At 41.7% G+C, this 20,974-nt stretch overlaps 1 protein-coding gene and 3 non-coding genes across 4 annotated transcripts; all 4 read left to right on the top strand.

The window, feature by feature from the left end:
• The first annotated feature begins 1,246 nt into the window (after positions 1 to 1,246).
• On the top strand, positions 1,247 to 2,798 carry LOC124652676 (60S ribosomal protein L23a-like). The gene is made up of 3 exons (XM_047191713.1): positions 1,247 to 1,334; positions 2,082 to 2,440; positions 2,529 to 2,798. The coding sequence occupies exons 1-3, from the start codon at positions 1,323 to 1,325 to the stop codon at positions 2,611 to 2,613; spliced, it is 456 nt and encodes a 151-aa protein (XP_047047669.1). The 5' UTR covers positions 1,247 to 1,322; the 3' UTR covers positions 2,614 to 2,798.
• On the top strand, positions 1,490 to 1,576 carry LOC124658605. The gene has a single exon (XR_006989316.1). It is a non-coding gene; the product is annotated as a small nucleolar RNA SNOR75 (small nucleolar RNA).
• On the top strand, positions 1,640 to 1,704 carry LOC124658496. Its single transcript, XR_006989230.1, has one exon. It is a non-coding gene; the product is annotated as a small nucleolar RNA Z105 (small nucleolar RNA).
• Positions 1,860 to 1,933, top strand: LOC124658633. The gene has a single exon (XR_006989340.1). It is a non-coding gene; the product is annotated as a small nucleolar RNA SNORD18 (small nucleolar RNA).
• Positions 2,799 to 20,974: the final 18,176 nt, after the last annotated feature.

The raw sequence follows: 20,974 nt of genomic DNA, 5'->3' as shown, positions 1-20,974 counted from the left end.
GAAAATAGATGATTCACATATTCTATATCTTTGCAAGGCTCACGTTCTAGAGGTTTGGGCATTCCCCTTTTCCTCAGATTCTAGTGGTACTTTCAAGCCTCGAAGTGTTGCAAGAAAAATTGGTTACACCCCTATAAAATTTACAAGGGTGGCAGGGTGCACATGGATTTAGATGAGTAAATATCACTAATTAAAAACCTAAGAACTAGATATTTCTATAATTTTCTACCACAGTGTCATCGTAGCAGTAGTAAAAAAACATTGAAGTCGATTACCCTTCCACACCTCATCCACAGTTTTGGTTTATTGATTGGACAAGAGGAAAAAATGTTAGCCTCGGATGCTATCTCCCAACTTTATTGGAAACTAGTAGATTCATTTTGGGCAGGTCTGATGGCATGGAAGGATAGTGGTTAGAAAATGCCATCCTTAGAGAACAATTTTTAACATTTTTTTAATCAAATTGCTCCTCAGAAAAGGGATACTATTGCCCCAGTTGCTAGGGCATCCCCACCATACTGCGGCATAGAATGCCCTGCAAGAAGGTTGACCATGGTCCAATTGGTACCCCAAGTTCCGATAAAATTTACACATACATGAATAGCAAATTCTTCATGGATTTCATGTACAAAGCAGTATATAGAAAAATAGTACAAGCGTACAGTCCCGTTTTTCACTAATGAGCATTTAGAATTGAGCTAGATTAAGGTATTCACTAATGAGCATTTAGAATTGAGCTAGATTAAGGTATGTCAGAAGCCATAGCTCGCCACAAGCCCACAAGGGCTCCTCCGCCACTGTGTGAACTCTATTTTCTTATATCGCATTGGTGTGAACATTTTAGTTTAATAAAAAAACCTTTATCCAAAGGAGCTACTTGCAACCATAAAGACAATATATAGTACTGATATATACTAGTACTGTTAAACTTGATTTATAAATAAAATTCCATATATTTAGCGCCAAATGAAAGTCTTCTTTATATAGTTTTCCCAAATAAAAAGAACGGAGACTGGGCCAGGTTAACTAGCTATGTTTCTGATCCAAAGAAGAAGAAAAAACTAGCTATGGTTGGTGGAGGGGCCAAGTTATGGGCCAAAGTCTCCTCACACAAGAGTAACGAATGCCCACCACTAGGCCCACCGAACAGAGCCCCAATGGGCGCATCGGTCAAATCTGAACCGTCCACCAGTGACCAGTCCAGCCCGCTTAGGGTTTTCCTTTTCCGCAAAGACCTATAAGTACCAGCCGCCGCCACCGGTCCAACAAGATCACCATCTCCGCCGCCGCCCAAGCAGACGTGTTCCGCCGCCACTGCTGTGATGAAGGCCAAGGTTTGTTCACGGTTCTCACCTCTGCCTTATGATCCCATCAACATCGCATCGTGCTCGTATTATTTGGAGGCAGTGGTGCTTCTTTTGATTCGGTAGGATAAGTAGATTTGCTTGTGCTATTGTTTGTATGCTGTTTGTTTTTTGCATCATGTGGTTCTCTGTGATGAACAAACACAGATGACGAGTCCGATATAATCCATTCTTTAAACCATGGGGACAAACGAGGCATTTGTCTGAGAGAACGCTGAATAGTTTTATTTGCTGATGATTTCTTCTTTTTTGTTATGATAATGGTGTTGGCGGTGTTGGCATGATGAGGAAAACCTATGATTTCTGACATTTGATGATCAAATCCTCCTACTCATTCTGAATGCCATATTCACTGCTATTTATTTCTTTTCGGTCACATTATTATTTTTCTGACAGTAGTGATACGCTTGTCACATCGTTTATTCATGTCCTGCAATTTTGATACTATCATCGTGTATTAGCTACTAGCTTGTCAGCCGACGAATTTAGCTTTTCGGGACATGATGAAGAACTATTGGTCCGTGTTTCTGATCATCACGTGACGAATCAAACTAACCATTTCTGATCCCAGAATGCACCGCCAAAATCGTTGCTCTTTTGTTCATTCATTCAAATTGTGGTGTAGCGAGTTTGTATACTGTAAGTAGAACATCCAGATGCTTGTGCTTTGATCTGAAATAGCCTCACATCTTGTATTCTGTATCTTGATTTGGTTAGGTCCCTGCCAAGAAGTCCGATGGAAAGGCACAAGCCTTAAAGGTCGCCAAGGCAGTCAAGGCCGGAAGTATAAAGAACAAGTCAAAGAAGATCCGCACCTCCGTGACGTTCCACCGACCGCGGACACTCAAGAAGCCAAGAGACCCCAAATACCCAAGAAAGAGTGCGCCTGGCAGAAATAAGCTTGACCAGTACCAGATCCTCAAATACCCCCTCACTACTGAATCTGCGATGAAGAAGATCGAAGACAACAACACCCTTGTCTTTATCGTTGACCTCAAGTCTGACAAGAAGATGATCAAGGCAGCTGTCAAGAAGATGTACGACATCCAAGCTAAGAAAGTCAATACTCTGATCAGGTCATTACCTTTGTCTATTCTCTTTTGTTATCCATTCGTGTTAGCTGCATCTTGTTTGGTGAGCTGAACGATTATTGTGGTCTTGTAGGCCTGACGGGAAGAAGAAGGCCTATGTGAAGCTCACGCCAGACTACGATGCTCTTGATGTGGCCAACAAAATTGGCATCATCTAAGTCTTGTTTTTTTAAGTCGTGTGCTGCAGTTTCAGATTTTTTGGTGGATAAGTGTTTTGGGTATCGAACAGAACTATTTAGAGTTAAATGTTGAGTAATATGTCGCTCTAAACCTTTGTTGGGCAAATGTTCTGTGCACATTCCATTGAATGCACTGGAATCAATTGTTTCCTATGTTTCTAACATTTCAACCTTTATGAGATTGACTGGTAAAAATGTCTAGATCTGCTAACATGTATTTACGTCCTTTAATGTTGCTCTGCTAGTTGTTTTGGTGGATACTTTGTGTATTGTTTATCTCAGAGCATTATCTTTCTACAGAAGTCAGTAGAACCACTTCATCAGTCCTCTTGTTCAAGGCAGAGTGGCAATCTTAGATCATCTGTAGCAGCTTGTGCTCTTTGTCTAAAAAGATTCCCCCAACCATAGTCCATGGCAATCTTAGGGTTACTTCTTTTGGGCTTCTATCCCAGCTTATACGTCCCAAACAGCTGAAGCCCAAAAGATTAGGTCAGTTTCTCTAGGGTTTCCTTCCATGTGAATAAAATAGATTCTGCTGATCTATGATTTTTGTGAGGCTCTGCTCTAAAATAAAAGTTGTCTGTATCACAAGATTCACAACATAAGAGGCTATGTATCTGTATCACAACATAAGTGGCAGATGTGCTATGCAGCTTGTATCTGTATCACGACATAATACTTTATCTGTATCACAGCATAATACTTTATCTGTATCACAGCATATTACTTTGTATCACAACATAAGAGGCAATGTAAATGAGTACCCTGATGGCCTGATGTATTCACTTGTCTAGAAGATGATGTGGAGCCTAGTGTTACGCTTGATTGGATCAAGAGGAGAAGAACAAGGCCGAGTGTTATATTACTGATCTGTATATGTATTGTCCTAATGTCCTTTAAATTTGTCCTGTCATCACTCTGTCATTTGAATTTGTACTGTCATCACTATGTCATTTGAATTTGTACTGGCATCAATGTTATTTGAATTAGTACCATTGATGAACCTATGTTGCTGATTTGGATTTGTATTGTCATAATTTCTTGTCTATATGAAGGCTCAAAATATTCTTTTTTTTTTAACAAAGGAGGACCCGAAGGTCCCAGAGGCTGCTCCATTAATCTGTCGGTGGGTTACAACTTACATCGAGGCCCCTAACAAATTGGGGAATAACAGATAAGGCCGCGACTCTTACCGAACAGACCCTAGGACTAAAAATGGAAAAGCAATCAAGTCCTCGGTCTTCTCCACTGCCGTCAGGAGATCTCGCCGCTCGGGAGTCGATGCCACCGCCGGGGAACATGCCACTTGGGGTGGTGTCAACTGAGAGCCCCGAGCTGAGATCGGAGAAGAACTTCCGCAAGAGCTCTGGCGCGCAACAGCGTCGTCCAGGCGAAGCGGAAGAAGAACTCATGGTGAGCTCGACACCAGAGTTGCAGGTGGCGTGAGAAGCCACGAATAGCGGCGGCCCCAGACGTCGTCGCTTGTGAAGCACAGTTGTAGCAGCCGAACGATAGCACCACTTGGGCAGCGACTGGCTTCGATAGGCGGTAGACGGCGAGTCGGCAACTTCTCCTTCCTCGCCACCACGGCAGGCCAGGGAGAAACTGAGCCGATGGCCGGCCACCGTTAGTTGGATCCAGTACAGGTAAGACCTCATGGATGGTGCGGAAGACATGGCGTCGGCTTGTGTGGGCTCCTCGCCTCCACGGCCGGCCAGGAGCTTGCCGACGACGCTTGTCACCAACGGGCGTACACTTTCCCCCTCGCCGCCGAGGCCGGCCAGGAAAGGACTTCGCCCGCCGCTTCCGCATTTCTTCAGGTGGTGCTCCGCCTCTTCATTATTGAAGGAAGCACCAGCCCTTTCCTTCCCTCTCCCCTCCGACCACCGAAGGAGAAGAAGAAGGAGGTAGGACCCTAGATCGGCCAAGATCCAGGCGGCCAGATCTCGACCTTCGCCTCCACTACTGGGCATAGAGCCCCCTACCGGCAAACAGCCGCTAACCCTAGCTAAGCTAACTACCCTAGTGCATCTCCTCCACTCATCTCCACCGGTGGCGCCGACGAGATGAGCTTCGGATCGGCCCGGCACCGACGAGGTGGCTCTCAGGTACTGTAGACGAGTGAGAGGGGAAAGGGGGGAAATGAGGACCTAGGCTCAAAATATTCTCTCTCCTATATTTTAATTGTACTTGACATTCTAGTAATTACCATTTTGACATTTAATAGATATTTCTAGTTCCCTCTCTCCAACTACTTCCTCCATGGCTTCTTAGAGCAAGTACAATAAGATTTAGTCAACAGGCTATAAAGATTTAAATATAATACTCCCCTCTTCCTAAAAAAGATGGCTTATCTAGATTTGTACGTATCTGATACCAACTTGTGATGCCACAAAACAGGTACCATGAGAGTTCCAGTGATTTCGCTAAAATTTACACGTATCGATTCTGAGACGCCTTCCGATACGACGTACGCGACGAATCACACACGTGATGCCAGTGGAATTACCACGAGCGGTTACATTACACCAGGTTTACGATAGAGCCCACAACATATTTTAGCATGTAGATACATGCATATTTAGTCAAAGTTAGGATATCCTTTTTAGAACCGATGAAGTATTTGTACTTGGGACATCCCAGCCAGCGCCCGAGGCATTCTGACGGGAGGTGTCAAGGAGGAGGGGTGAGTCGCCGTCGTGGCGCTGCCCTGTCCCACGTGATCTGGTGGAGGGTTGCGGCCCAATCTGGAGATCAATGGGGTTAGATCAATGCCCTGCACTAGATCCCCTTTTTTCCTCTTCTCCCTATTGATGAGGACATCCCATCTATTGATACAACCGCTGTACATACAGCCACACAAATACAAGGACCAATCACTCGAGTTCGTGCCAAACAACTTAACTATCAGGTACTTTCGTTTCTTGGAACTATTCCTCAGATACATGAGAATATGATGCTGCCTAAATCAGATATGTTTTTTACTCTTAGTAATGATGGACCAAGCATGGATGAGTAGGACAAGCATTGGAGCATGATCACACATGGAGGAGATGGCAGCAAGCATTTGAGGATTGAAGATGACGCCGCAAGTGGAGATTTCAGAACTTTGAAGCCACCATAAGAAGAGATGAAGACATGGACGAAATATAGAGTTTACCACTTCATAATTTCGTCCATAGCATAATATGGTGCTGCGTCACCTTTAGTTTTGGGCCAGGCCCATGTCATTTTCGCAGGAATTAAGTCAGCCACTTTTTAGAGTCCGTATTGAAGGGGGAAAGGCCTTCTAGGGTTTGGTTCGGCCACCATACGTATGGCTGGCCGAAACCTCACCTTTTTCTCCTTTAAATACCCCCATAGTCGTCACGTTTAGACTCAGATTTTGATTAGACTTTGCCATTGCTGCAACTCTCGTGTACTTCTTTTGAGGCCAACGCCCAGAACAAGACCGACTATTCAGAATCCCACCTTTTTCAATAAAGCTTTCATCTTTCATCCGCAATATTCTGATTGCAATATTAGTTCTTACTTGTTCTCGATTTCAAGTAGGAATTAAGACCCTCGCCTGGTCGGTCGATCGCGCATCCACAGGATCAGTAACTCCCGGAGATTGTCCTAGCGATTGCATTGGCGCACGAGCTTTGCACGTGTAGTCGGATTGTCAAGCACGAACTCCACCAACAAATCGATCTATCCACGTCTCATCGAAAGATCGGCCACCTTTGCCCTATCAAGTGGTATCAGATTTCAGGTTGCTCGGTGAGATTTTACTTTTTTTTAGTGTAGATTGCATCTGCCATCATACCCATAAACCACGAAAAAGAAAAAAAATATAGTTAGGGTTTAGATCATATCGTCCCATAAACCCCCTGCCACGTCTTGCATTGTCATTTCAGTTTTGCATAGTTGAATTTGTGTCTGCATCTTCGTGTCGAGTTGCTGGTCTTAGCATCTAGTTCCTTTAGAGTTTAGAGTTCTGGTCATAGTAGTTACGCCGCTGCCGCCGCTCGCACCATACGCAGATCACTTCCGTCATCGCCATATACACCTGCCATATACTTCCGCAATCACCATATACACCTGCCATATACTTCCGCCATCGCCATATACACCTGCCATATACACGCACCACCATTACTGTGTCCATAGTCGTGTCTTGATAATCGCCGTCTTCCGTTTGTGAGTAGAAGAGCAAAGAGCAAAAAAAAATTGCAAAAAAAAGTCAAATCCGCATCCAAGTCGGATTGACCACGATTTCCACTAGTCAGGTCGAATTTAGTCCGAATTGGGCAGTTTTCGACAACAAACTTTGACCGAGCATAACTTTTGCATACGAACTCCGTTTTCGACGTTTCACCACTCAAAATAACCGGGAGAAAAAGTTCTATCCATCCACAACCACTTCGTCGTTGTGCGGCTTTCCAAACTCTCAGAATTGCCAAAAAACGTTGAGAAGGTTGAGATTTTTGACCTTTAAGTTTACTACCCAAAAATTCCTGTGTTCTTCACTTATATCTTGCTTTTGAGCTATTCCTTTGTGCTTGTTGGAGCCAACCACCACCATATATCACTTCATCGCCGCTCGTTGCTTGCGTGCCGCGCCGTGACTTCGTTGGTGAACTAGGCTCGTGTCTCTAGTACGGTCTAGCCTAGGACCAGCACAATACCGTTGTTGAGCATACTTTCAATATTGCATTGCTGTTTTGACAATTGTTGTTTGCTACCATATTAGCCTTCCTACAGCTCTACATATTGTCTCCACATGCTCTGTGTCGACACCTGGTAATCGCTTTGGCAATCTTTGGAGAGGCTGATACTTGTTGGTTGCCGTATCTCCTTCCTCCTGTTTGGTAAGAACGTGTAAGAGCTTTGTATTTTGCTTGAAGAATTGCATGTGAACCACCATATTCCGTAGTTTGTAGGCATATACATTTGTGCTTTTTGAGTATTAACCATGTCAGGACCTACACCGACCGCTGTTGACCCGGCCAAGATGACGAGTGACGAGTTGCATGCTCACTTCACCCACCTTTTGGGCGGGTGATACGTCTCAAACATATCTATAATTTCTTATGTTCCACGCTAGTTTTATGACAATACTCACATGTTTTATATAAACTTTATATCATTTTTATGCATTTTCCGGTACTAACCTATTAACAGGATGCCGAAGCGCCAGTTCCTGTTTTCTGCTGTTTTTGGTTTCAGAAATCCTACAAAGGAAATATTCTCGGAATTGGACGAAACAAAAGCCCACGGTCTTATTTTACACGGAGTCTTCCAGAACACCAAGAGGAGACGAAGAGGGGCCACGAGGCGGCCACACCATAGGGGGGCGCGGCCCCACCCCTGGCCGCGCCACCATATGGGGTGGGCCCCTCGAGCGTCCCCCGACTCTTCCCCTTTGCCTATATAATCCTTCCGTCGCGAAAACCCTAGTACCGAGAGCCACGATACGAGAAAAGTTACTGAGACGCCGCCGCCGTCAACCCCATCTCGGGGGGTTCTGAAGATCGCCTCCGGCACCCTACCGGAGAGGGGAATCATCACCGGAGGACTCTACATCATCATTGCCCGCCTCCGGACTGATGCGTGAGTAGTTCATCCTTGGACTATGGGTCCATAGCAGTAGCTAGATGGTTGTCTTCTCCTCTTGTGCTATCATGTTTAGATCTTGTGAGCTGCCTATCATGATCAAGATCATCTATTTGTAATGCTACATGTTGTGTTTGTTGGGATCCGATGAATATGGAATACTATGTCAAGTTGATTATCGATCTATCATATATGTGTTGTTTATGATCTTGCATGCTCTCCGTTGCTAGTAGAGGCTCTGGCCAAGTTGATACTTGTAACTCCAAGAGGGAGTATTTATGCTCGATAGTGGGTTCATGTCTCCATGTAATCTGGGGGAGTGACAGCAACCCCTAAGGTTATGGATGTGCTGTTGCCACTAGGGATAAAACATCAATGCTTTGTCTAAGGATATTTGTATTGTTTACATTACGCACAGTACTTAATGCAATTGTCTGTTGTTTGCAACTTAATACTGGAAGGGGTGCGGATGCTAACCCGAAGGTGGACTTTTTAGGCATAGATGCATGCTGGATAGCGGTCTATGTTCTTTGTCGTAATGCCCTAAGTAAATCTCATAGTAGTCATCATGATATGTATGTGCATTGTTATGCCCTCTCTATTTGTCAATTGCCCAACTGTAATTTGTTCACCCAACATGTTATTTATCTTATTGGAGAGACACCACTAGTGAACTGTGGACCCCGGTCCATTCTTTTACATCTGAAATACAACCTACTGCAATCATTGTTCTCTCGTTGTTCTTTGCAAGCAAACATCATTCTCCACACCATACGTTTAATCCTTTGTTTACAGCAAGCCGGTGAGATTGACAACCTCACTCGTTAAGTTGGGGCAAAGTATTTTGATTGTGTTGTGCAGGTTCCACGTTGGCGCCGGAATCCCCGGTGTTGCGCCGCACTACACTCCTTCACCAACAACCTTCACGTGGCCTTCATCTCCTACTCGGTTCGATAACCTTGGTTTCTTATCGAGGGAAAACTCGTCTGCTGTACGCATCACACCTTCCTCTTGGGGTTCCCAACGGACGTGTGCTTCACGCGTTATCAAGCTATTTTTCACGGCGCCGTTGTCGGGGAGATCAAGACACGCTGCAAGGGAGTCTCTCACACCCAATCTCTTTACTTTGTTTATTGTCTTGCTTTATTTTATTTTCTATCTTGTTTGCTTTCTTTATATCAAAAACACAAAAAAATTAGTTACTTGTTTTACTTTATTTAATTCGGTTTTGCTTTACTTATTTTTTTATTGTTAAAATGAATACTCCTGAGAACACTAAGTTGTGTGACTTCACTAGCACCAATAATAATGATTTCATATGCACTCCTATTGCTCCACCTGCTGCTACAGCAGAATTTTATGAAATTAAACCTGCTTTACTAAATCTTGTTATGAGAGAGCAATTTTCTGGTGTTAGTACCGATCTGCTGTCGTTGCCCATCTTAATAATTTTGTTGAACTTTGTGAAATGCAAAAGTATAAGGATGTAGATGGGGATATTATAAAACTGAAATTGTTTCCTTTCTCCTTAAGAGGAAGAGCTAAAGATTGGTTGCTATCTTTGCCTAAGAATACTTGGACTAAATGTAAAGATGCTTTCATTGGAAGATATTATCCTCCTGCTAAAATTATATCTTTGAGAAGTAGCATAATGAATTTTAAGCAATTGGATAATGAACATGTTGCCCAAGCATGGGAAAGAATGAAATCTTTGGTAAAGAATTGCCCTACCCATGGACTAACTACTTGGATGATCATCCAAACCTTTTATGCAGGATTAAATTTTTCTTCGAGGAACCTATTGGATTCAGCTGCTGGAGGTACTTTTATGTCCATCACTTTGGGTGCTGCAACAAAGCTTCTTGATGATATGATGATCAACTACTCTGAATGGCACACTGAAAGGACTCCTCAAGGTAAGAAGGTAAATTTCGTTGAAGAAACCTCCTCCTTGAGTGATAAGATTGATGTTATTATGTCTATGCTTGTTAATGGTAGATCTAATGTTGATCCTAATAATGTTCCTTTAGCTTCATTGGTTGCTCAAGAAGAGCATGTTGATGTGAACTTCATTAAAAATAGTAATTTCAACAACAATGCTTATAGGAATAATTTTGGTAATGGTTATGGTAATTCTTATGGTAATTCTTACAACAATAGTAGGAGTGTACCCTCTGGTCTTGAAGTCATGCTTAAAGAATTTATTAGTACACAAACTGCTTTTAACAAATCTGTTGAGGAAAAGCTTGGTAAAATTGATGTTCTTGCTTCTAAGGTTGATAGTCTTGCTGCTGATGTTGATCTTTTAAAACTGAAAGTTATGCCTAATGAAACTAAAGATATTAAGTCATTTTCTACAGCAAACGCTATCCAAGTTCGAATTAATGACAATATTAGAATGATGGCTGAATTGCATGCTAGGTGGGAAAGAGAAGAAAAACTTGCTAAAGAGAATAATGTAGCTAAAGTTTGGACTATTACCACCACTAGTAATATTGATGTTTCACATGTTGCTAAACCTCCTACTATCAATGGTAAAGTAATTGGTGTTGGCAATGTTTCTACTTCTACTACAAAGCATGCAAAATTGCCTGAAACTGCTGAAACTGTTTGTGATAAAAGTGCTGAAATTTTTCGGAGTATTGGGGACAATGATCCCATTTCTTTAGATCATAATGGTTTTGATTTTTATAATTGTCATATCTCTTAAGTTATTAAGTTCTTGCAAAAACTTGCTAGAAGTCCTAATGCTAGTGCTATAAACTTGGCCTTTACAAAACATATTACAAATACTCTCATTAAAGCTAGAGAAGAGGAATTAAAACTTGAAGCTTCTATTCCTAGGAAGTTAGAAGATGGTTGGGAGCCCATTATTAAAATGAAGGTCAATGATTTTGATTGTAATGCTTTATGTGATCTTGGTGCAAGTATTTCTGTTATTCCTAAGCAACTCTATGATATGCTTGACTTGCCACCTTTGAAGTATTGTTATTTGGATGTTAATCTTGCTGATAATTCTATAAAGAAACCTTTGGGGAGGATTGACAATGTTCACATTACGGTTAACAATAACCTTGTCCCCGTTGATTTGGTTGTCTTGGATATTGAATGCAATGCATCTTGTCCTATTATTTTGGGAAGACCCTTTCTTCGAACCGTTGGTGCTATTATTAATATGAAAGAAGGAAATATTAAATATCAATTCCCTCTTAAGAAAGGTATGGAACACTTCCCTAGAAAGAGAATAAAGTTGCCTTTTGATTCTATTATTAGAACAAATTATGATGTTAATACTTCTTCTCTTGATGTTACTTGATTTACACTTTCTGCGCCTAGCTGAAAGGCGTTAAAGAAAAGCGCTTATGGGAGACAACTCATTATTTTATTTCTGCAATTTTTGTTTTATATTTGAGTCAAGGTGCTTGTTACTACTGTAGCAATACCTTTGTATCTTTACTTTATTGCATTGTTGTGCCAAGTAAAGTCTTTGATAGAAGGTTGATACTAGATTTGGATTTCTGCGCAGAAACAGATTTTTAGCTGTCACGAATTTGATCTGTTCTCTCTGTAGGAGAATCTAAAAATTCTGCAAACATTCGTGAGTAATCCTCAGATATGTACGCAACTTTCATTAAATTTGAGCTTCTTCATCTGAGCATGTTAAGTGCCTCGAAAAAATTCGTCTTGACGGATCGTTCGTTTTGACAGATTCTGCCTTTTATTTCACATTGCCTCTTTTACTCGTGTTGAGTGGATTTCTTTGCTCCATTAAATTTCAGTAGCCTTGGGTAATGTCCGAAGTGTTGGGAATGATTGTGTCCTCGCTGAACATGTGAATTTTTGATTATGCACTAACCCTCTAATGAGATTGTTTTGAGTTTGGTGTGAAGGAAGTTTTCAAGGATCAAGAGAGGAGGATGATATAATATGATCAAGAAGAGTGAAAAGTTTAAGCTTGGGGATGCCCCCGTGGTTCATCCCTGCATATTTCAAGAAGACTCAAGCATCTAAGCTTGGGGATGCCCAAGGCATCCTCTTCTTCATCAACAACTTATCAGGTCACCTGTAGTGAAACTATATTTTTATTCTGTCACATCTTATGTGCTTTACTTGGAGCGTCTGTGTGTTTTTATTTTTGTTTGTGTTTGAATAATTTCGGATCCTAGCATTCCTTGTGTGGGCGAAAGACACGCTCCGCTTTTTCATATTGAACACTGGTGTTCTTAGTTTTACTTTTAATGTTCATGGCGAAAGTTGAAAGCCGCTTCATTTATTGCTATTTGGTTGGAAACAGAAAATGCTTCATGTGGTAATTGGTATATTGTCTTGAATAATTTGATACTTGGCAATTGTTTTGAGCTCTCAAGTAGATCATGTTTAAGCTCTTGCATCATGTGGTTTAAACCTATTAGTGGAGAACTACCGTAGAGCTTGTTGAAATTTGGTTTGCATGATTGGTCTCTCTAAAGTCTAGATATTTTCTCGGTAAAAGTGTTTGAGCAACAAGGAAGACAAGTGTAGAGTCTTATAATGCTTGCAATATGCTCCGATGTAAGTTTTGTCTGTACCGGTTCATACTTGTGTTTGCTTCAAACAACCTTGCTAACCAAAGCCTTGTACTGAGAGGGAATGCTTCTCGTGCATCCAAAACCTTGAGCCAAAACTTATGCCATTTGTGTCCACCATAACTACGTACTATGTGGTATTTTTCTGCCATTCCAAAGTAAATTGCTTGCGTGCTACCTTTAAAAAATTTATTCCTTGTCTTTGCAATACATAGCTCATGGGAAAGTAGCCTAAAAAACTATTGTAGTAAAGAATATGTCGCTTATGTATCTTAGTTCTTATAAGTTGCTTGTTGAGCGGTAACCATGTTTCTGGGGACGCTGATACGTCTCCGACGTATCGATAATTTCTTATGTTCTATGCCATATTATTGATGATACCTACATGTTTTATGCACACTTTATGTCATATTCGTGCATTTTCTGGAACTAACCTATTAACAAGATGCCGAAGTGCCAGCTCTCGTTTCTCGCTGTTTTTGGTTTCGAAATCCTAGTAACGAAATATTCTCGGAATTGGACGAAACGAAGACCCGGGGGCCTATTTCGCCACGAACCTTCCGGAAGACCGAAGAGCATACGAAGTGGGGCCACGAGGTGGCCAAACCACAAGGCGGCGCGGCCAAGGGGTGCCCGCGCCGCCCCGTGGTGTGGGCCCCTCGTCGCCCCCGACTCGCCCTTCCGCCTACTTAAAGCCTCCGTCGCGAAACCCCCGATGCGAAAAACCACGATACGGAAAACCTTACCGAGACGCCGCCGCCGCCGATCCCATCTCGGGGGATTCTGGAGATCTCCTCCGGCACCCTGCCGGAGAGGGGATTCATCTCCCGGAGGACTCTACACCGCCATGGTCGCCTCCGGAGTGATGAGTGAGTAGTTCACCCCCGGACTATGGGTCCATAGCGGTAGCTAGATGGTTGTCTTCTCCTTATTGTGCTTCATTGTTGGATCTTGTGAGCTGCCTAACATGATCAAGATCATCTATCTGTAATACTCTATGTTGTGTTTGTCGGGATCCGATGGATAGAGAATACCATGTTATGTTAATTATCAAGTTATTACATATGTGTTGTTTATGATCTTGCATGCTCTCCGTTACTAGTAGAGGCTATGGCCAAGTTTTTGCTCTTAACTCCAAGAGGGAGTATTTATGCTCGATAGTGGGTTCATGCCTGCATTGACACCTGGACAAGTGACGAAAAGTTCTAAGGTTGTGCCGTGTCTGTTGCCACTAGGGATAAAACATTGGCGCTATGTCCGAGGATGTAGTTGTTGATTACATTACGCACCATACTTAATGCAATTGTCTCGTTGCTTTGCAACTTAATACCGGAAGGGGTTCGGACGATAACCTCGAAGGTGGACTTTTTAGGCATAGATGCAGTTGGATGGCGGTCTATGTACTTTGTCGTAATGCCCAATTAAATCTCACCGTACTTATCATGACATGTATGTGCATTGTTATGCCCTCTCTATTTGTCAATTGCCCGACCGTAATTTGTTCACCCAACATGCTTTTATCTTATGGGAGAGACACCTCTAGTGAACCGTGGACCCCGGTCCATTCTTTAATACTCGAAATACAAATCTGTCGCAATACTTGTTTTACTCGTTTTCTTGCAAACAATCATCTTCCACACAATTCGGTTAATCCTTTGTTAGAGCAAGCCGGTGAGATTGACAACCTCACTGTTTCGTTGGGGCAAAGTACTTTGGTTGTGTTGTGCAGGTTCCACGTTGGCGCCGGAATCCCTGGTGTTGCGCCGCACTACATCCCGCCGCCATCAACCTTCAACGTGCTTCTTGGCTCCTCCTCGGTTCGATAAACCTTGGTTTCTTTCGAGGGAAAACTTGCTGCCGTGCGCATCATACCTTCCTCTTGGGGTTGCCCAACGAACGTGTGAAATACACGCCATCAAGCATATTTTCTCGGCGCCGTTGCCGGGGAGATCAAGACACGCTGCAAGGGGAGTCTCCACTTCTCAATCTCTTTACTTTGTTTTTGTCTTGCTTTATTTTATTTACTACTTTGTTTGCTGCATTATATCAAAACACAAAAAAATTAGTTGCTAGCTTTACTTTATTTACTGTCTTGTTTGCTATATCAAAAACACAAAAAAATTAGTTACTTGCATTTACTTTACTTGATTCATCATGTTTCCTTTTAATTTTACCACAAAAGACATACCGGTAGGACGCGGGTCTATAGTTGGGAGAAACAATATAGAATAATTTTTCAATCATGTTATTACCGTTGAAGATTTTGAAGATAGACACTTGGTAGAACTTGCTCCTACTTATGAAATTGCTGCTGAGCATTTAGTTCGCCTGTTGGAAACTAAATTTGTTAATCTCAATCCTATAATCCAACACATGTTTCTTACACTTGGTGATATGGAAGAGGGGGAAAAGAAAGATTTCGTTTTAGAAACCCTTCTTAGAGAATTTGGTGGTCTAGCAAGAGAGGCTAGAAAGGTCTTTGCTAAATTTAATATGCTTGGTTCTCATACTAATTTTGTTGGTCTCCTTGAAAAAATGGATATGGATAGAATAAGGTACACTAATAATGCTAATGATGGTGGGGAGATCAAAGCACCAATACCATGTAAACTCCTAGCTATGAATGATGGACTAGAAAATAACTATGCTTGGCTTGTTCCTGAAAATTTGTTTGATGAGAGTAGCAAGCCCAAGACTAATGAAAAGGGAGACGCTGAAACTTATGTATCTAATATACTATGCATGGTTGAGAAAACTCCAAACCCCGCTGTAGGTGCACCACCCTTCGACAACACTTGAGATACACTTTCTGCGCCTAGCTGAAAGGCGTTAAAGAAAAGCGCTTATGGGAGACAACCCATGTTTTTACTACAGTATTTTTGTGTCTTGGAAGTTGTTTACTACTGTAGAAACCTCTCCTTATCTTAGTTTTATGTTTTGTTGTGCCAAGTAAAGTCTTTGATAGAAAAGTAAGTACTAGATTTGGATTACTGCGCAGTTCCAGATTTCTTTGCTGTCACGAATCTGGGTCTACCTCTCGTAGGTAGCTCAGAAAATTAAGCCAATTTACGTGCATGATCCTCAGATATGTACGCAACTTTCATTCAATTTGAGCATTTTCATTTGAGTAAGTCTGGTGGCCTAATAAAATCCATCTTTACGGACTGTTCTGTTTTGACAGATTCTGCCTTTTATTTCGCATTGCCTCTTTTGCTATGTTGGATGAATTTCTTTGATCCATTAATGTTCAGTAGCTTTATGCAATGTCCAGAAGTGTTAATAATGATTGTGTCACCTCTGAACATGTTAATTTTTATTGTGCACTAACCCTCTAATGAGTTGTTTCGAGTTTGGTGTGGAGGAAGTTTTCAAGGGTCAAGAGAGGAGGATGATATAATATGATCAAGGAGAGTGAAAGCTCTAAGCTTGGGGATGCCCCGGTGGTTCATCCCTGCATATTTCAAGAAGACTCAAGCATCTAAGCTTGGGGATGCCCAAGGCATCCCCTTCTTCATCGACAAATTATCGTGTTCCTTCTCTTGAAACTATATTTTTATTCGGTCACATCTTATGTACTTTACTTGGAGCGTCCGTGTGCTTTTGTTTTTGTTTTTGTTTGAATAAATGCTTGTGTGGGAGAGAGACACGCTCCGCTGGTTCATATGAACACATGTGTTCTTAGCTTTTAATGTTCATGGCGAAGTTTCTTCTTCGTTAATTTGTTATATGGTTGGAATTGGAAAATGATACATGTAGTAAATTGCTATAATGTCTTGGATAATGTGATACTTGGCAATTGTTGTGCTCATGTTTAAGCTCTTGCATCATATACTTTGCACCCATTAATGAAGAAACACTTAGAGCTTGCTAATTTGGTTTTCATATTTGGTTTCTCTAGAGTCTAGATAATATCTAGTATTGAGTTTTGAACAACAAGGAAGACGGTGTAGAGTCTTATAATGTTTACAATATGTCTTTTATGTGAGTTTTGCTGCACCATTCATCCTTGTGTTTGTTTCAAATAACCTTGCTAGCCTAAACCTTGTATCGAGAGGGAATACTTCTCATGCATCCAAAATACTTGAGCCAACCACTATGCCATTTGTGTCCACCATACCTACCCACTACATGGTATTTATCCGCCATTCCAAAGTAAATTGCTTGAGTGCTACCTTTAAAATTCCATCATTCACCTTTGCAATATATAGCTCATGGGACAAATAGCTTAAAAACTATTGTGGTATTGAATATGTACTTATGCACTTTATCTCTTATTAAGTTGCTTGTTGTGCGATAACCATGTTTCGGGGACGCCATCAACTATTCCTTGTTGAATATCATGTGAGTTGCTATGCATGTCCGTCTTGTCCGAAGTAAGAGAGATCTACCACCTTAATGGTTGGAGCATGCATATTGTTAGAGAAGAACATTGGGCCGCTAACTAAAGCCATGATTCATGGTGGAAGTTTCAGCTTTTGGACACATATCCTCAATCTCATATGAGAATAATAATTGTTGTCACATGCTTATGCATTAAAGAGGAGTCCATTATCTGTTGTCCATGTTGTCCCGGTATGGATGTCTAAGTTGAGAATAATCAAAAGCGAGAAATCCAAAATGCGAGCTTTCTCCTTAGACCTTTGTACAGGCGGCATGGAGGTACCCCATTGTGACACTTGGTTAAAACATGTGCATTGCAAAGATCCGGTAGTCCAAGCTAATTAGGACAAGGTGCGGGCACTATTAGTATACTATGCATGAGACTTGCAACTTGTAAGATATAACTTTCATAACTCATATGCTTTATTACTACCGTTGACAAAATTGTTTCATGTTTTCAAAATAAAAGCTCTAGCACAAATATAGCAATCAATGCTTTCCTCTTTGAAGGACCATTCTTTTTTACTTTTATGTTGAGTCAGTTCACCTATCTCTCTCCACCTCAAGAAGCAAACACTTGTGTGAACTGTGCATTGATTCCTACATACTTGCATATTGCACTTGTTATATTACTCTATGTTGACAATTATCCATGAGATATACATGTTACAAGTTGAAAGCAACCGCTGAAACTTAATCTTCCTTTGTGTTGCTTCAATACATTTACTTTGATTTATTGCTTTGAGTTAACTCTTATGCAAGACTTATTGATGCTTGTCTTGAAGTACTATTCATGAAAAGTCTTTGCTTTATGATTCACTTGTTTACTCATGTCATTACCATTGTTTTGATCGCTGCATCCACTACATATGTTTACAAATAGTATGATCAAGGTTATGATGGCATGTCACTTCGTAAATTATCTTTGTTATCGTTTTACCTGCTCGGGACGAGCAGTAACTAAGCTTGGGGATGCTTGATACGTCTCCGACGTATCGATAATTTCTTATGTTCTATGCCATATTATTGATGATACCTACATGTTTTATGCACACTTTATGTCATATTCGTGCATTTTCTCGGAACTAACCTATTAACAAGATGCCGAAGTGCCGCTCTCGTTTTCTGCCGTTTTTGGTTTCAGAAATCCTAGTAACGAAATATTCTCGGAATTGGACGAAACGAAGACCCAGGGGCCTATTTCGCCACGAACCTTCCAGAAGACCAAAGAGCATACGAAGTGGGGCCACGAGGTGGCCAAACCACAAGGCGGCGCGGCCAAGGGGGGGCCCGCGCCGCCCTGTGGTGTGGGCCCCTCGTCAGCCCCCCGACTCTGCCCTTCCGCCTACTTAAAGCCTCCGTCGCGAAACCCCCGATGCGAAAAACCACGATACGGAAAACCTCACCGAGACGCCGCCGCCGCCGATCCCATCTCGGGGGATTCTGGAGATCTCCTCCGGCACCCCGCCGGAGAGGGGATTCATCTCCCGGAGGACTCTACACCGCCATGGTCGCCTCCGGAGTGATGAGTGAGTAGTTCACCCCCGGACTATGGGTCCATAGCAGTAGCTAGATGGTTGTCTTCTCCTCATTGTGCTTCATTGTTGGATCTTGTGAGCTGCCTAACATGATCAAGATCATCTATCCGTAATACTCTATGTTGTGTTTGTCGGGATCCGATGGATAGAGAATACCATGTTATGTTAATTATCAAGTTATTACATATGTGTTGTTTATGATCTTGCATGCTCTCCGTTACTAGTAGAGGCTCGGCCAAGTTTTTGCTCTTAACTCCAAGAGGGAGTATTTATGCTCGATAGTGGGTTCATGCCCGCATTGACACCGGGACAAGTGACAGAAAGTTCTAAGGTTGTGCTATGCTGTTGCCACTAGGGATAAAACATTGGCGCTATGTGCGAGGATGTAGTTGTTGATTACATTACGCACCATACTTAATGCAATTGTCTGTTGCTTTGCAACTTAATACTGGAAGGGGTTCGGACGATAACCCGAAGGTGGACTTTTTAGGCATAGATGCAGTTGGATGGCGGTCTATGTACTTTGTCGTAATGCCCAATTAAATCTCACCGTACTTATCATGACATGTATGTGCATTGTTATGCCCTCTCTATTTGTCAATTGCCCGACCGTAATTTGTTCACCCAACATGCTTTTATCTTATGGGAGAGACACCTCTAGTGAACTGTGGACCCCGGTCCATTCTTTAATACCGAAATACAAATCTGCTGCAATACTTGTTTTACCGTTTTCTTGCAAACAATCATCTTCCACACAATTCGGTTAATCCTTTGTTACAGCAAGTCGGTGAGATTGACAACCTCACCGTTTCGTTGGGGCAAAGTACTTTGGTTGTGTTGTGCAGGTTCCACGTTGGCGCCGGAATCCCCGGTGTTGCGCCGCACTACATCCCGCCGCCATCAACCTTCAACGTGCTTCTTGGCTCCTCCTGGTTCGATAAACCTTGGTTTCTTTCTGAGGGAAAACTTGCTGCTGTGCGCATCATACCTTCCTCTTGGGGTTGCCCAATGAACGTGTGAAATACACGCCATCAGACGCCATCAACATGTAACACCTTTGTTGAATATCATGTGAGTTGCTATGCATGTTCGTCTTGTCTGAAGTAAGGGAGATTTGCCATGATTTAAATGGTTTGAGTATGCATATTGTTAGAGAAGAACATTGGGCCGCCAACCAAAGCCATGTATCATGGTGGAAGTTTCAGCTTGTACATTAATCCTCAAATCTCTTATGAGAATATTATCTGTTGTTGAATGCTTAAAGCATTAAAGAGGAGTCCATTATCTGTTTTCTATGTTGTCCCGGTATGGATGTCCTCAAGTTGAGATCGCTCAAAATCGAGAAATCAAATGCGATTTATCTCCTTGGACCTTTGTACAGGTGGCATAGAGGTACCCCTTTGTGACATTTGGTTGAAACATATGTAATGCAATGATAATCCATGGAAGTCCGAGCTAATTAGGACAAGGTGCGGGCACTATTAGTATTTGATGCATGAGGCTTGCAACTTATAGGAGGTTTTATGCATAACACATATGAATTATTACTACCGTTGACAAAATTGTTTCCATGTTTTCAAAATAAAAAGTTCTAGCACATGAGTAATCCCTGCTTCCCTCTGCGAAGGGCCTTTCTTTTACTTTATGTTGAGTCAGTTTATCTACTTCTTTCTATCTTAGAAGCAAACACTCGTGTCAACTGTGTGCATTGATTCTTACATACTTGCTTATTTGCACTCATCATATTACTTTGTGTTGACAATTATCCATGAGATATACATGTTGAAAGTTGAAAGCAACTGCTGAAACTTAAATCTTCCTTTGTGTTGCTTCAAAACCTTCTATTAAGAATTGCTTTATGAGTTAACTCTTATGCAAGACTTTTTGATGCTTGTCTTGAAAGTACTATTCATGAAAAGTCTTTGCTATATGATTCAGTTGTTAAGTCATTATCTATTTGTTAATAAACTATAGACCATTGCTTTGAATCACTTCATTCATCTCATATGCTTTACAATAGTATTGATCAAGATTATGATGGTAGCATGTCACTTCAGAAATTATCCTTTTTATCGTTTACCTACTCGAGGGCGAGTAGGAACTAAGCTTGGGGATGCTTGATACGTATCAAACGTATCTATAAGTTCCATGCTAGTTTTATGACAATACTCACATGTTTTATATACACTTTATATCATTTTGATGCATTTTCCGGTACTAACCTATTAACAAGATGCCGAAGCGCCAGTTCCTGTTTTC

This window comes from Lolium rigidum, chromosome 5, assembly GCF_022539505.1.
Source record: "Lolium rigidum isolate FL_2022 chromosome 5, APGP_CSIRO_Lrig_0.1, whole genome shotgun sequence".
Classification (NCBI taxonomy): Eukaryota; Viridiplantae; Streptophyta; class Magnoliopsida; order Poales; family Poaceae; genus Lolium; species Lolium rigidum.
Note: the sequence above shows the minus strand (reverse complement) of the source record. Positions and strands in the feature narration are given on the sequence as shown.